At 40.8% G+C, this 17,707-nt stretch overlaps 1 protein-coding gene across 1 annotated transcript; it reads left to right on the forward strand.

The window, feature by feature from the left end:
• Positions 1–12,275: 12,275 nt before the first annotated feature.
• fgf7 (fibroblast growth factor 7) lies at positions 12,276–16,279 on the forward strand. The gene is made up of 3 exons (XM_068575908.1): positions 12,276–12,558; positions 15,781–15,887; positions 16,064–16,279. The coding sequence occupies exons 1-3, from the start codon at positions 12,276–12,278 to the stop codon at positions 16,277–16,279; spliced, it is 606 nt and encodes a 201-aa protein (XP_068432009.1).
• Positions 16,280–17,707: the final 1,428 nt, after the last annotated feature.

The following is a 17,707-nucleotide window of genomic DNA, read 5'->3' on the forward strand; positions in this document are numbered from 1 at the left end:
ATTCACGTTACAAGACCTGGGTGCAAACTGAGGAATATTTGAACCCCTGGTGTGTCCAATTGCTGAGTAAGGCCAGCACTGTGTTGGAGAACGAGAATATTTGTGGCTTGCACGAAATGTGTAATGTTATCCATTTATTTAATCTATTTGGGCCAGCCTTTTGGAGCACAAGTGCACCAGTGATTTCTTTCTCCTTTCGACAGTAGAAACAGATTCATCTTAGAGTCTATGAAAACATTTAGTCTCTTGTCATCTTGAATGCATTTCTTGCATTGTGTTTATTGATTAATGTTCTGCACCACCCGCCATGACATATTCCTTGCACGTGAAAACATACGTGGCGATAAATGGTTCTGATTCTGATAGTAAAAGATTTCCAATTGTTCAAGAGGTGAAAGTTACAAGTTTATTCTTTTTTAAAAACTTTAAATACATATTCAGAGTAGGGTCTAAATATTCCAGCATGTGTAGCCCCCCCACACTTCCTCAACCACACACACCTTCTTACACGACACCCACCCCCCGCTGTGTAGCTGTGGGGTGTGTGTCCTAGTGTGACGGAGTAGGGCAGGTGTTCCCGCAGCCCCAGGACCTAGGAGGTGACGATGAGGCTAGTAAATCTGTGCTGAGGGGTGGTCTCTGAGCCTGCCCCAGTCTTGGCAGGGCCCCTGGGCCCAAATTGAAAGCAGATCGTTTTGGAGTTCATTCTTTGAGTTACTACTGTTCAATTGTGATTTACAAGAGTGTGTGAGATATGGAAATCTCTCACGCAACTCAAGATATGGGCTGAGTGAAAGCACATTGTGAAACAGGCCCCCTCTGCCCTGTGGGAAGGACTAATCTGTAAACTCATGCTATCCCTCCATTTGGCTAGGACTGTGTATTCAGTGTTTTGATCCTTTCATGTCATCTTCTCAAATGAAGGAAAGATGTCATCTTTTGCTAATGGAAAAAGCATGCCAGAAAGACATGCAGTTCAGGGGCGAGGGGGCGCGAGGTTAAACTCTTTTTTTAGGGCGATAGTATCTTCGTCATTCATTAGGTTGAAAAAAATGTAAAATTAAGCGGTAGTGCTTTTAGCCGACCTCGAGATAGATATTACACCTCATGTACTCTTGGTGAAATGCCAACTAATAGGAACTTTTACTGTAAATACGACGTTTGTATTTATAAATTTGGCGGACATTTTTGTTCAAAACAATGTGCACAAAAAAACAAAAAATCCCGGATGTCAAAGTAAATACACGTAATAAAATAGTGCTCTTCTGGCTGTTCCACTCAAACTTTAAGTGATGAAACATGTGATAAAGATGCATGAATATTTTACTTTTACATTGTACGTCATCTGAATAGTATGCATAGTTGAAAACAATTCGGAAACACTGATTGCAAAGATCCTAATCTCATAATTGTGTGAAGCTTTTACTCAAAAATGTTACCTGTTCTCACTGTGCGTGCTTTAAATAAATGTTTCAAGTGTTTTTATGACGAATTCACCGCAGCAGATGTCGCAGGTAAACAGAAACACATGTAGGTTCGGCGCTATGTTTCGCTCAAGGGACGACAGCAGCCCACCTTTCGTTGTAAACCAGGGCCAGTTCAGGACATAACTGATCTCAAAAGTTATTTCCTCTGGCCTGTGGCCTGGCCTCTCGCATGCACGTTGCCTCACACGGTCTCTCGGACACACGCACCCACTTTTACACAGACACAAAATCCACACCTGCTCTCCTCACGAACAACCCCAGTTCATTCATCTCCGTCTCGCTCGAAAACTCTTCTCCCCCTGTGGGAAGTCTTGGCTTCGCAGGTGATGGAGCACTTTAATGGAAATACAAAAATCTCTGACCCATGTGCCCTCTCTAGAATAATGCTCAGCCAAGGATGATGAGCGGTGCAAGATGAAGGTGAAGAGATAAAAAGGTGAGTGGAATTATGAGAAATGCAAAACCATAAAATAAATAGATCATCGTCACTTTGCAAGCTGGAAAAGGGGGAGGGGCGGGCAGAGAAACATTCTGGTGAGTTAGCTGCTATCGGGAATTCAGAGGAGCAATGTGTCTGTTCTCCCTCCAACATCCGCTCCTGTTCTCCAGTTCTGCTCCACTTCGTCCACCTCCACCATTAAAAAGACATCCATCCTTACAATGAGACAGAGAGGGAGGCACGACAGAGATTGAGAGGCACTATTATTTAGAAGCCACAGACAGCCGTGCTTTACTTGTCAAAAAACAACAACACACGGATACATCACATGGACGTAGACGAGCCTCGGCATGCGCGCAAACACACACACACACACACACACACACACACACACACACACACACACACACACACACGCAGATTCACTTCCATATGACATCACCATGATGATCCACTCGGACCAACACACATGACTGATGACTTACTTATGGATGCAAAAAAACATGAAAGGCCCCGGAGATTATGTGTTTAAAATAAATGGATATACACTTGATTTGCTTTGCCCCATGTTCTGAGAAATCTTTGCACATAAACTTCCTTTGTGTGTGTGTGTTTGTGTGTGTGTGTGTGTGCGCGTGTGTGTGTTCTTGTGTCCATGAATCCATGAACTTGTCAGCCTTTTGTAATGAGGGTTATGAAAATAAAACACAAAATACTGGCACTCGTTTACTTCTGTCATAACACATGACACAGACATTCCTTTCAGAAGCTAATGAACAGTTGAGTGACTCAGTGTTATGGTTATGGCTCCACTAAAGCCAGTAGCTATGAGAAGATTAAGGAGACCTTCAGATGGATCCAAAACGAGCTCTGCCCCAGCAGGAATCTTTTTTTTTTGGGCCTTTTGCTTCGGGAGATCAATGAGACCTTGTTGCCTGCTTACCATTTTCACTAATTAACACTGCAGATACCAAAGTGAAGGACAGCTGATTAGTGTGTGTTTGTGTGTGTGTGTGTGTGTGTGTGCGTGTGTGTGTGTGTGAGGCTTATAGCCGTCTGGATGTGTCTCGGCTCATTGCCTCCCTCGCTGGACTTTGCTGCTGTCTGTATTAAGTTTTGCATTGAAGTGATTCACAGAGCATTCACTTTTTTTTGTTCATTTATTATGATTTTTTCAGGGCATTTTTTGTTTCTTTTGGTTATGTTACTTGTCAGGGCCCTCATTTTTTTGTATTCTAAAACTAGTGCCAATTGTGCACTTTTACAAGAGTGGAAGTTGTGAAGCAGTGATATTGAATATACTATTTTGTGCACCTTATTATCTAGAGACTGGAAGTTGATTGTAAACAACAATTTGTTGAGAAAAACTGGCACAGAGGTAATGACGCTTTAGAAATGTGCTAAAAATGTGCTAAAATGTACTAAATGCACTAAAAAATGTGCAAAAAATGTGCCTTCTGAAATATATTTCATTCCCCATGATACAAAGTGCCATACATTGTTTCTGCCTTGTGATGAAAGAAATGTAATTGTGGTAGGAAGTTCCTGTCCACACAATGCAAAGAGGACTCAGTCACGAGTGTCATGAAAAGGCAAATTCCGATAACCAATAACCTTTTCTGCCGTTAAGGCAGCTAGAATGTAAATTACCAAAGCAATTGAGCGGCGCCTCATTACAGCGAAGGCTGACAAAGCGTAACTGAAGCTGGTGACCGGCCTGACAATGTGCAGCTTAGTCCGATGAAAGTTGACCCAGCACCTGATGGGGATCAGGGCCTGACATGGCTATTGTACATACATGCATGCACCACAAAGTTTTAAATTGTCAGTCTATTATTCCGCTGATCTACAGGTGCGACACAAAGAAGGCAGCACAGAGCCAACAAAAGGCAGGAAAGAAGCTAGACAGCTGGCAAGTAAACAAAAAGAAGAAACTAATGTTGGTTTGAATAGTCATTTGATGATGTGCATTTTGGTAAGAAACATTAAATGTAAATATAAACTTTTAATGGATGTCCAGATCGAACGTTTGGGGCCCAAATCCCTTAAAATTGGTTTTATACCAAATAGCACTGAGGAATGAATATATTATACTGTAGGTACACTTTTATTTTGCTTTGATGTGAATTAGTTTTGTCTATACGTTACTGTCTGCCTCCCGACGAATCTTAGTTGCATTATGTTATTGCCATTAAAACATCTGGGCAGGGATAGCATATGAAAACTAGCCTAGTTTTACTGTTGATTAGTGTGCATTGTCCCTGCAAAATGAACAAATAAATAAATGAATAAAACAGTGCTAAAGCACCAAAAACTCATCTCATCCAGTGGCCTCAAGTCTATCCCCATGGACCCACATGTTAAATTGCCCAACTGCACAACTAAAATAAACATGTTTACCGCCTGGTTACAAAAAAATCTGTTCTGCTGACAGTTGAAATTGAGCCATGCATGGATGAGGGGAACCTGCACCCCAGAACTCAGCCGGGTTTTTCCACATCCCCCTTTCAATGCCAGATTCATGCCAAGTGCATTAAGTGCCCCATTTAGCTCAGCGAAGCCTCACACCTGGCTCTTTTCATGCAGTGAATACCCCTGGTGTGTTTGAACCTCACATATGGTTTTACCACTGCACCCTGCTGTGTGAACCCCCTCCCACAGAGACTGAAATGTAAAGTGGTGAACCGAGATCAGACGTTGCATTTTATTAGCAGGTTGTTTGTTTGTCAGCGTGTCGTACAGACGTTTTACCGCGTTATTACTATTGTCATAAAAGGGGTTCTACCGCATTATTAATATTGTCGTAAAACCACCCGGCATGGCGAGGGGAACCACAGAGACAGAGCCGGGCTCACGTAACCGAGAGGCAATGGCTTTTAGAACGATGACTATGAAGTGAAAAACAGGACAGAGAGAGTGATGCAGGGACTCAGGCGAAGAATGAGACACTCATCTGGAAGTATTTTTAATCAAAGAAAGCTACTGTGGCTCTGAAAACGGTCGTGACAGCAATCTTCGAGATAACAGAGAGTTATCGGACGCATACATTTAGGATAATTCTTTAAATGGAGCGCTCTTGAGTGATTTAATCACAATTTATTTGATTGTCCAAATCTGATACTCAACTTACCATCAAACACTGATTTTTTTTTTCCACTAAAAGTAAGTCTACAAAATACGAATAAAGTAAAAAAAATATTCACACTGAATAGTGGATAGAAACAGAGCGAGTCCTAAAGCGACACCAGAAAACATTTCCAAATGGTATTATTGTTGGTGCAACTGTCGCACAGACAACTGGATTGCTTTCTGTTTTCCCCAGAGCCTAAAACGAGTAACAAATTTAGCAACTTATTTAGACCATGAGGGTAAAAGCAACAAATATTAAAATATATTACATTGTATATACTCCCAATGCTTCCAACCGCACAGGGTCTCTCTCTCTCGCTTCAGCCGACTTAAGCACTGAGTGACTTTTGGAGGTAGTGCTAACTACTTCAATCAATACTTCATAATGATAAATCACAGCCAAAAAGTGGTCTATTGTCACATTAAATGTATGTGACTTATATACTGTGGCGTTTGTAGTCTGTATGTTATGATACTGGTATTTTCTTTTCACCTAACCAGACCAAAAGGAAGGGGGTGTTGAATGGTTAAAAATAAGATACATTCAATAAAAAAAAGAGGCATAAATGCAATAGACCTTTACATGAGAGATTATAAGGTGCAAAAGTTCCTTCTCACTTTGCTGTAACATCCGGAAAGACATGAACAGGCTCATCCTGGCAGAGGAAGTCAAATCCATGTTGTTCCTATCCTCAATATTATGTAAATAAATGGAAAATAACAGAGAAAATACTGCAGGGATTGATGTGAACAAATGAAATCACACAAGAAAAACTCTCGACATTTTCAGGCCATGTGCACGCTATCATCATTTTGATATTATGAACAAATACTTTGACAAAATTTAAAAAAAAAATGTTTTCTTCCCAAGCCGTACTACCAGCGACCCACTGATGTGTTCACAGTTGGATTATCTTAGAGTATTTTATCTTATAACAATCAACTAATACAGAATGTTGTGAATGTGGAGGTCCACTAACAACAGGACACGACTGGCCTCTGAATATTCTGAGGACTGAGTCACATTTGTTTATACAAAAGGTATATGCACCATCAATAGAGGTTCAAAATTGGAGGTGATGCAAAAAAGCTATACACTGTGTGTGTTATAGGAAAATATACCCAATTCTGCAAAGATGATGTATTATTTATATGCAGTCTTTCTGGCTTTTGGGACTGAAGCAGCATAATATCCATGTTTTTGATGATATTTTCTTGAGAATTATTCAAGAATCCATTCATTGTTCAACAGATAATGCCAACTTCTGTATCCTTTAATGTGGTCATTCATGAAACAGACCCACAAACACTCATATGTCAGAATGAGGGCTCACAACAAGGTGCTTGTCATTGTAAAGTACAAAATAAAACTAAAACCTTAGAAACTGCATAAAATTATTCATTTATGCCCCCGGAAAACAGCTGGTATCTTTTCTTCATGCATTGATGCTTCAAATTATAAATTTGAACTTAGTTAGAGGTTTCTTTATAAACGGTTCTGACTCAGAAACTCAAAGGGCTTATTTAGAACATCTTTCTCCTTTCAAGCCACCAAGGCAGAGCATGTCTTTGTCAGTGAGGCTCGGCTTTTTCTGAAACATGAACAGATACGGGGAGCAGTTAAGACTGTGATCCCTAACAGCTGTTCCTGCATTAGATGGGATCAGAGTACTCCCCTGACAGTGGAGCACAACACCGGTTCACATTTTCTAACAAGGCCGATTACAGCGGCCCTAATGCACTGCGACTGAGAGTGACGACCAACCAAATGCTGCTTGTGAAGAAAACTTCACTTCTAATGTTTCATCATTACTTCATATTTACTTCAACAAAGCTGTCGGCATGGTGTGCCCATCAGGTTTGACTAAAGATATTTAATTCAATCCGCTTGACACGCATTCAGAAGAAATCCCTGTGTAATAACATTATTTGAAGCCACAACCTGAGCTGTGACCATGCGTCACCTTTTACTGCACTCGCACTCAGTGAGAGAGCCGGACACAGAAAGAGAAGCTTCAAAGACCCGAGCAGAGTGGAAGTGTGTGTGTGTGCGTGTGAGACACTGTGTATGTAGTATGTGTGTGCTTTGTTAACACTACAAAGCCTGCCGTCACTGACGAAGCTTCACAATTCCTTTTTTGTACACTACCTTAAATGGTGAGTAAAGCCTAAACACATGAACACCTTTGCTTTAATGAGACAATATTGCATTTTTGGACACATTTGATCCTTTGGAACAATGTAAGAGTGTGAAATAGAAGTGCAACTAAATATATATAGGTAGCTGAAGCATCTTGTGTTTGGTGAGATAGAGTTTTTCTAAAGTTCATAGGCTATATGATTGAGAGACGATGATATCGCTTTGGGAGAGACATGATAATGCCTGGAAAAGCACAGCAGCCCATATGAACTAAGTGTTTTGTTTCTGATCTATTCTCAGTGAACAGAACGTATTTCACTTTTTGAGCTGGAGCAGTTAAAGAAAAAAGTTTCACCAATGTATCATTGTGTGTGCGTGTGCGTGTGTGTGTGTGTGTGTGTTGAGTGTACAGTGTACAAGCGTGCATGTGTTTGTATAGTTATTTATAGTTGGAGCTAATTGTCAGGCTCCATCCCTAGAGATCCCCAATTATCAAGGAATTTAGAAAGCAAAAGCTAAATCCAAACAGTCTAAAAGAGTGCTAAGAATAGACTGACCTTAGCCATAATCCATTCTCCCATCATAAATGCAGTCATATCACTACAAGTCAGGGTAAAGAGCACACACGCGAACACACACACACACACACATACAGGCGCAGAGGCTCTTCTCTCTCCAGGAATGCTTTTAGAGTGTTGAGAGCAGACACCGTGTGTAGGCAGATGTCTCTGCAGTAATAGTGGAAACTATCATAAATTCTAGATCTAGATTTGTGTGCTAACACTCCAAGAGGTTCTCTATAACAGTGATAAATCACAAAGCAATATCCGTGTCCTGCATACGGGGGATTGGACCCAACTTGTTAAACAACTGCATATCTCGTGAGCCGGTTACGCAATGAAGTGATGTGTGATTTGTACGACAACACGTTTATAAAAACAAGTTCCCAGAGAGCTACAACATTGTATTTTAGTCAGATAAATAGTAAATGAATATCCAAATTCTCATGATGTAATGTGATGCTGCATGTCGACTTATCATGTCTGAACTAGTTAAAAAGAAGTTTGAAAAAACAATGCAAGACTTGACTAAACTCTAAACAACACTAAAACATTAAGACTTTATCTAATTATCTCTATGATAACTAGTAAAGTAGTACAACAGTGAAGGAAGAGTTAGACACGAACCGTACAGACACCTAAACGTCCCAAATAGCAGAAATACATTCATGACAGATTGAAACAAGTTGAGTTCATGGTGACATTAAATTTGCATGTTACACTGAAGCCATCTCCAGTGAACCATCACTCTGAAAATGTGACTCACTTAAAGGGAGTCGTAAGACTGATAGAAGTGAAGGTCATCAACATTTTAAGAGGCTCACTCACACAAGTCTAGTGCGCCTGTCTGACGGCCACTGCATTTCCTTAGCTACTGTAAACTTCAGACAGAGCTGGGCCTTTGATCCTTGAAGGGCAGCAAGGCGGCTACTCAGGCTGTAAAACCAAACTACCTGCACACACACACATACACACACACACGCACACACACATACCTGGATGCACACATGCAGATGCTCACAAACAAGTACAAGCCTTCAAGTCATGGCATGCTAGAAGCACGTTGAAGCCTTATAATGCTCTTATTATGCATTACTTTGCAATCTCACTTCTATAACTCTATAAACCATCACAGTGCCAATGCTTACACAACCACGACTACCTATGCCACTAATTATTATTTTTTCAAAATAAAGGGAGGAAATAAAGAAGAAAAAAAACATGAACCGCATCTCTAGATGTGTTTTAAAATCCAAGTCGGGGCTCTGAGATTGTAAAATGATCTTTTTACAATCTCAGAGTCTTGATGGCAAACACATTAATGGGTTGGACAGAATATAACACAAAGACAAATTTGACAAGCAAAACAGGAGACTACTTTGTCAATGAATGCTTGGGGGAAACCAGTTCCTGTAACAAAGATAATTGCTTTGTTCAGAGGATAAAAACTCATCTGATACGCTGTAAGTCAAAGCGAAGGTCACGCGTGTAAGCACAAACGTCTTTCAAGAAAAAAGAGGAAAACTAAAAATGTTAAAAAAGAGTTTGAAGTCTGCCACGTTTACGAGACCTCGTCTTCCTTGTGCTCATCATATAAGGTCAATGTCGATGTCCTTAACCTGTGAAATAGATGCTCTTGTAAAAACTCTACAGAGAGTTACATTTGACGGCTGCAATCAATCTTCACAAAAGGTGTTCCAGCTGAAATATCTTTTTCAGCTCTGTGTCCTTTACATTTACAGCGGCAACGCTGATAAACATCTCCAACTGGCCTGTGAGATTGACTGAATTTCCCAGCATGCTTTTGGTTCAGCACCAGGGTGCACCCCATCTTAGGGTGGATATGCCAAAAAAAATGTACAAAAAAAGACTTCACTGTAATGCAGCTTTTAAAAGCTAGAGAAGCCAATACTGGTGCCATATTACAATATGCAAAATGAAAGATAATGTATAGTCTCATATCAAAATATCAATATAATACGGATATATTTCTGAGACCGGACGCCACTGAGCGATTCCTAGAAGGCTGGATACTCCAAACTGCTGTTTAGCGTACAGCTGGGGGATCATGTGTATCCTCAAATCATCAGCGTTTTGTGTGCGTTGAAGTGAGGCCTGTATCTCCCGCACTAGCTTTAGCTCCTTCCCACCATGGAAGTGACATAAAGCCAAGAGTCTGGGGGTCCCACCTGAGATGGCGCTATAACCCCAAGCCCCTGCATTGTTTTGAGTGTGACCAAATCCAGCTCCTAAGGTCATGTCTGCAAGCTCCCCTTAAGGCCCGTGTACAAGAGAAGGCCCCAGCTTCCTGATTCCAGGCAAGGTCACTCTTTTTCTGCCAATTCAAACGGCTCTTGGGGTCGTCTTGTCTGGCTTCTCTCTGGGAAGCAATTTGCCTGGAGGGACCCTACCAGGTGCTACCTGCCCCTGACTCCACAGCTCCTAAGGTCACCCTTCACCATGAGAAGGTGTCAATTTATGGAGAAAAGGTGCTGTACAATTAACATGAACTGCGGTTCACCTGTCTGGAAAAATATCTTCTTCACCGTATTGCCTATAAAGCTGACATAGCGTACGTCATGGAATTATGTTTCTACATTGAAACGTTCATTTACGACTCCGCTCTCTGTTATTTTAAAATGTGGTGGCCGCCTGGAGTTATATATGTTAAGGGTTGTTTCCTGCGCGTCGAGAAGACCAGGGTGTGAACGCTCTCTGAGGTGATAGAAGGGACAGATGAACAGACCAGAGTGACACCTAATAGATCAGATCTTTATGACCCCAGTTTAGAGATGAGAAGGAGACCTACTGCGGCCAGAAGTCTCTCTCTCTCAGGCCTGCAGCTCTGACCTCCACAGGGGAGCATGTCATTAGGGCCCATATAAACTTTTGAAGTAGTGAGTCTGAGGAAAGGCCTGGTATGTAAGGCAATAAATTGTGACTTTAAATACAAACACGAAAAGTGCATGACCCCCTGACACAGAGATGACTAGGCAGTAATGTCTTGTATTTTTCTTCCCTTGGATGGATACCTGCCAGACATAACTTATTGCTTCCCACTATGACACTCAGACACTCATAAGAATGAGAACGAAAGAGCTTCTTTGAAGTTTCTTTCTTACTCAAGTCAATAAATCCTTACCAATGATTCCGTGTGGTTAAATAAAACCGCAAATTAATTGTGACATTTGAAATGATAGAGGAGAAATTCTTGAAAGCTTCGTCATCGGGGCAAACATCTTAACCAACACTTGATGTGAGTCATTATGATATCTGAAACAAGCGTAGCCCACCCCTATTTAAGCGTGGGGTATTTCTTGGGAAAGGAAGAGACGTTGTAGTAAGTATTGGAAGGTTGAGCGCGCATGCAAATGTTCTTAAAGTATTTGTGCATACCAAGAAGAGCCTGCTATTCTAAGAGTTTATAGCTCCCTCTCATGTCTGGTGGGTGAGTGACAGCGGAAGGCAGGCAGAGGGTGTTTCTCCATTGCATCTGGGCCAGGGACAGCTGACTGGTTGGGATCTAATTGCTCTCAAGTGAGGTCAGCAGGAGGCATTTATCTAAGCAGAGTGCACAGCAACAGTGGAAGATGCACAGAGTCAGCCTGCCAGAATTAGGGAGACATCCATGGGAATTGACAGAAGCTACCAGCTCTTGCTTGGCTTTATTGCATTACTGGGATACAACTGAGACCACAGCTTTTAGAACTGCAGAGTCTTTAAATTAAAACTCTCTCTGAAACGCACCTCTGGCAACTCCTGTCATCACCCAGAGCACATGTAAGTCACTAAACTATGTTTGTTTTTGTTTTGTTTTTACAGGAAAGCCGGACAGTTTGTTTGTTTGTTTGAACATATTTACGCTGGTACAGATGATATTACAGACCTAAGACTTGTGAAGCAATATTTCACTGTTCGGGGTCCATGACAGGGAGACATATGTTTGTCAAAGTACACTGCAGAAATTGTACAAAACATATTTGTATAAACACAGAAAATCTGAAATTATTTGAAAGAACTTAGGAAAAACTTGGAAAAGTTAGGAGAGCTCTACTGTAGTACTAGGTGACGCCAAGTAATCAGTTTTAAAGCTGCTTAAACAAGAATATTTACCTGTGAGTCCATTTTTTCCAAATGCATCAGCTACAATCAAACCGGTCTACTTTTTTTTATTTTCTAGCGACAGCCTGCGTCACATTTCCTGAACTGGATTATGTCGTTGCTTGTCGGACTATGGTCTCAAGAGGATGGAGCAGCCGACGCAGACCGTCACTGAGGACTAAAGAAATACATCATCTCCTAATATAATCACAGGTCTTCAGACCGCTCTTCACCTTCGGCCGCCGCAACCACCCACCTGCTCAACGTCCCACGAGGAATACCTGCCGCGAGAACAGGGACCCGGAGGTCACCACCCAAGTGTTACAAGTCAGGGACCAGAGGGTCGCTGGGCTGAGGGAGAGTGCACAGATCTCACATTTAAGTATGTTGTTCATTGATCCCCACTGCATTGTATTATAATGCACAAATGGATGCTGACATGGAACCTTCAAAATCTATCGGGACTGTACCTCCATGCAATCTTCTTGTTCGGCAGCGTGTGTGTGGTCTACAGTGACTGCACTCCAGAGCAACTTGCCGCCATCATGAACTGCTCTAAACACGAGCGGCACACCAGGAACTACGACTATATGGAGGGAGGAGATGTGCGCATCCGACAGCTGTTCAGCCGCACGCAGTGGTTCCTAACAATTGATGACCTTGGCAACATCAACGGGACTCAAGATCCCACCAACTGCTACAGTAAGGATGACTTCTTTTGTATTTTGAACACAGCAGGAGGTGGTTTAGCAGGAGTTGCTCTCCATTTATGAGCGATAACAACAAACAAAAAAGGCACTTATTTGCCAAAACTTATTTACCAAATGTGAATTAACTTAAATGTGGGTGTGGACTAAGTCCTATCATTTGAAATGTTATGATTCATGCAGAGTTTAGTTGTGAGATCTTTCCACTGAGTCAGTGACGAACTGTGACCTGTCAAAGTGGCAGAAACACGTGGGAGGTGTTATTGTACAGAGGTCTCCACAGTGTAATCAAAGTGTTAATGGGTCATGTGTCTCTGTTGGAGCAGCCAAAGTGACAGCGGTAAAGGCAAGCAGGTGGGGGCTTTGGCTTGTTAAACCATAACACCATCTAAACACAGGCTGTAATGAAGTAAACGGAAGGGTCTCGGAGCCCGACGGGTGCCAGGCCCCTTGAGAACTTGCACTGACGCCGCCACAGACTCACATTTGTTCAGCCTGATAGACTCTTCTAGGAACTTTAGAGACCGAATAAAAAACTTGGGGAAAAAGACTTGGCATGAATATTATAAATGGAAAAATGTATGATATTCACCTTCTATAGTTAGCAACTGACATCTCACACAAAGACAGACACCCAACTGAGCCTGGCCCACACAGTTCCAACGCAGAAATGGTCAAATAAAGCAGGCCAGCTCCCCACCAAATGACTAGTTTTATTTGATAGCCATGGCAATTGTGATTTAAATGGTTGGAATTGTTGCTTTATTGCCAATGTTAACCACTGAAAATCTCTGTCACGGCAAGGATGTTATAAGTAGTAATCATTTCCTCCTATCTGACACTGTGTCTGTGGCTGGAATGTTGGCTTGATGGGGAAGCGCTTGGAAAAGATGCTTGTGCAACCACTGCCAACATAAGACATAAAAATTGATACGCCCATATGTGGCTGACAGTCGCACGCTAAACGCACAAAGCAATCTTAAGCCTTTGAAGAGACCTGCAGAAATATGTAATAAATCAGTGAGTCATATTTTGTTGGCTGCAGTGAGAAAGAAGTATCTTCTTTTTATTCTTTTCTTTTTTCTTTTTTCTTTACAAAAAGAAGAAACCAAAATGAGAAACTTGGGGCTGCATTATTTTTGGCCTCCCCATTGTGTGCCTTAGCAACAAAAATATAGGCTTACTTCCAGTGAACTCATCTTGCACCACGCACGTTTTTTTTTTTTTCAATTTGACTATGCTGCGAAGGTCTAAACATCTGCGATGTGGATTGTGATATCGCTTGGAAGCTTTTGTAACTGCAATGTAGAGAACTGGAACGTGTTTCACTGATATTGGTTTTGCTGTCGAAAAGCTTTCTTAAAATACTAATAACGTCACGTGTGTTCCGGTTGGGGGTATTACAACTGTCTCCATGACAATTGTGTTTCCAAATGTGTAAACAAATCATCAAAAGTAGGCAAACGCATGTTGCAGAAAAAACAACATAGATTTACAAACAAAATAGGAAGTGGTAATTACTAACACATGTAGGTATGTGTTTCCACTAAAGTGAAAGGCTATGGCATTGCTTAACAGTTGAGTTTAGCAAAAATGTGATAATAATATCAATAAAACATTTGTGTTAAACCACAGCAAAGACCAGATTAACTTCAAAACCACAGTGTGACAATAAGGAAATCGAGTAGTCGGATGTTTTCGCCCAGTTTTCTCAGTGTGGCATAAAATACCTGTTGTTAGGTGCGGCCGAACTAAAATAACAGAGACTGATCGTATGCTACACCCTACTATTATAATAACTGTGTAATTTGAAATACATATAATCTAGATTAGAGGATATGGATATGTTGTAGTTTTGATACAGATAAGGATTTGCAATGGAAGACAAAAGAGAATGAAAGTTATTCAAAATGAATTTGCTAGATAATACTTCTCTAGTATGATCATCATTAAAATGTATTATTCTTATTAATCACATCTTTACTCGCGAATATAAACAATGGGTTCAGGGAAACAGGATTAGGGATTACCCAAAATTGAGTTTACTCAGCCAAAGGCTGGACCAGCGAGTGATGACAAATCTGTTCAAGCTGAGGATAGCCTGTCTCTGTCAGAGACAAAATGTTAACAATATGTGTGCATGTGAGGAAATGCATTCCATCTTTCCACAGTAGACCAAACAACTGTAGCAGTTACATGTAATATTATGGGAATGGCACGTCTATGCATCTTAACAACGATAAAAAAAAACCCTCTACACTTCCAACCGACATAGTTTTGAGTCAATCGATTGAGTTAAACGGTCAAACGACTTTTAACGTATAGTTTGTAAATGAAGACGGGATTCTGACTGTTGAACTTCACCTTAAATAAAGATGAATACAATCAAACAGGATAGATGGTTTAATAAATAGGATGACAAAGGGCAGTAATATAAAGTAGAATATCAAGTGAAAGCAGAGCATGAACTACATTTCAAGGTTGGGACACTGCCATCTGTTTGTGATCCCGCAAACACGAAAGTGCAGCTCCATGTCACTCTATAGCGCTTTAATAGAGTTCTTCCCTTTTTTCTGTGCATGTCAAATGAAAGCATTTCTGCAGTGGAAATCTATAATCTGGACCTTGTTGATGTTCTTGGAATGCATATTTTTATGCTAATCTCAGTTTTCAATCCATAATTGTATGAGCGACATCATACCTTCAAACACAAGAACTATCTTTCTCATGATGAGACTACAGTTATTTAGCTCCTTCTACAATATTACAGTTGTTACATATGATTGCTTCATCAAAATGTTTAAATTACGAATCAATAACAATGCCTATGGGTGTACTTTCCAAGAAGATTATTCAAAAACACAAACAAGCACACCCAAAAGTGTTTTACTCTCCCTCAGATTTGAAGAGCGGGCCTAAAATGTAGCGTGCAAAGCTCATGTGAGGAGGTAGTTTTCTCAATCCCAGGAGAGACGCCTAATCTGTCTCCCATATGTGCTATGGCATAGGTTGTGGTTTGTGCAACGGCCACCCAGGCCAGTTAACAAAGCTTGAAGAGAGACCACAGACTGATTGACCACAGGAACTTCCATCCAGTTTGTAAATGAAGATGAATGTTGAGTGCAATGTGGAGTTGGAGTGAAGGCTGCAAGTCGGTAGTGTCTTATCTGTTCTGCAATATGTCTCCTCTTGTTCTAACCGCGTGCACGTCTGTCAGGTATCCTGGAGATCAGGACAGTGTCTGAGGGCGGCATACTGGCTATCAAGGGCGTGAAGAGCCAGTATTATATCTCGATGACGAAGGCTGGGCAGCTGCAAGGCAAGGTAATATTTTTCCTCAGTGAGAGAAGTCGCACACTGTTTTCAGATGATCCCCACACACGCTTGAATAGCACTGTTGCAAAACGTGCATTGGACATAAGAACTGACAATAAGGACAAGTGCTGGCCACGGCATATCGTATTGTATTAATGCTGTAACGTTTGTCTCAACCTTTACAGAGGATCTACAATGAAAACTGCAACTTCAAGGAGGTTTTTCTAGAAAACTATTTCAATGCTTACTCCTCTACCAAGTGGACTAAAAATGGCAAAGAAATGTTCATAGCCCTGTCTCAGAAGGGACGGCCGATGCGAGGGAAGAAGACCAGGAGGGAGCACATAGCATCTCACTTCATCCCTATGAAGTGCAGGGAGGAAGAGCGGAGAGTGGACTGAAAACACAGAGGACAAATCGTGTATGATTTCAATCACATATTATATATGTTAACGGACACTAAACTCATTATCAACATCACGCTCCACTCCATTAGTTCTGTAATGCTCCATAACATGTTGTAATTTTCCTCCAGATACAGTAACAGATATCCGCATTAAACTATTCCAAACATCCTCAAATAAGATGTTGAAACAAGGAAATGTCTGAAATAGCTTCAACTGGTACACAAACTTAAAAACCACTAAAGTCTGCTCAGTGTTATTGTTATTTTGAGTTGAATATTATATTTCCTTATAAAACAGTTATGTGTTTTCTTATAAAACAGGCAAATGTATTACGCACAGTGGGGACTCTATTTCCAGGGATGACCGACACCCGGCCAGATGAGCAGACCTGTATGATCAACCCAAAGGTCCAGAATGGAGATTTGGCTTGACCAAGATGTGCCGAAGCAAGCTGGACTTGTCTTTTACTTTCTTTCTTTTTTTACTGGTACAAGTGCTCAGATCACACAAATCAGAGGCACAATGAACTACAATAGCATGTTCAGTAACATCACAGTATGTAGGGCCATCTGTTAGTGGGTGATGTGTCTTTCCTTCCTGCGTAGAAGACCAGACTCTGGTCGAATGCATTGTAGCTGCTCACTGATTCCCTCTTTATTATCAAAGTGTGATTTTGAAATGCTAAAATATTCTGCTGCTGTTGAAAAGATATCCCCATTAAAATACAACGTGAACAACATAATCAATGTGTACGCTATGCAATCTCTTTCCATCAGAGTTAATCACGCCATACACCAAAGGATTTCATATTTCTCCACAGGAAGAGCTAACATTTATAGGTCAACCGAGACAAGAAATACATCAGGTCACTTCATTTTTTCATTTCAATTTCAAAAAACAACTCTCTCTACATGATGTCAATGCTATTTCTCCACACAGGTGATAACGTTACAGCACCTTAACATTCATTATTTGTAAAAAAAATAAAAAATAAAATAAAATGCTACATTCGTATGTTAAAGTGTCTCTTTTCCTTACAATGTGCATTGTTCTACTTTGGTTTCTAAAGGGATTTGGGGGTTTAAATGACTCCAAAACAAACAAACTCACACAAACTACTCTATTGGTAAACTGGTAGAACAACCAATTGCCGACTTTACACATCCAGTAGAAATAGAAACATAGTCATATTTTTAACATTTTGTTTTCAATCATCACAGTCAATTTTTTCCAGTTTTTTTCCAGACAGTTTTGAATTAACTCCTTGACTTGCTAAATGTTCTAACTTCAGCCATTATTTCTCACCAGACACTTGGCAATGTCGAACCGACGTCTGCGAGCGCTGTTGCTTTTTAGTGGAATTGGCAGTACAAGCAACAATTTCATATTCTAGGAAGGCATTTGCTTCAATATTTATGTGAA

The sequence above is a fragment of the Clinocottus analis genome, unplaced genomic scaffold (genome assembly GCF_023055335.1).
Source record: "Clinocottus analis isolate CAN_PGR_092001 unplaced genomic scaffold, fCliAna1.0.p SCAF_1, whole genome shotgun sequence".
Classification (NCBI taxonomy): domain Eukaryota; kingdom Metazoa; phylum Chordata; class Actinopteri; order Perciformes; family Cottidae; genus Clinocottus; species Clinocottus analis.

What these genes read in the sequence shown, in the direction of transcription:
- fgf7 (XM_068575908.1), top strand. Translation starts at nt 12,276, where the DNA reads ATGCACAAATGGATGCTGACATGGAACCTTCAAAATCTATCGGGACTG. An exon ending in AGATCCCACCAACTGCTACA is followed by an intron (nt 12,559 to 15,780) that starts GTAAGGATGACT and finishes CACGTCTGTCAG; the next exon opens with GTATCCTGGAGATCAGGACA. An exon ending in CTGGGCAGCTGCAAGGCAAG is followed by an intron (nt 15,888 to 16,063) that starts GTAATATTTTTC and finishes CAACCTTTACAG; the next exon opens with AGGATCTACAATGAAAACTG.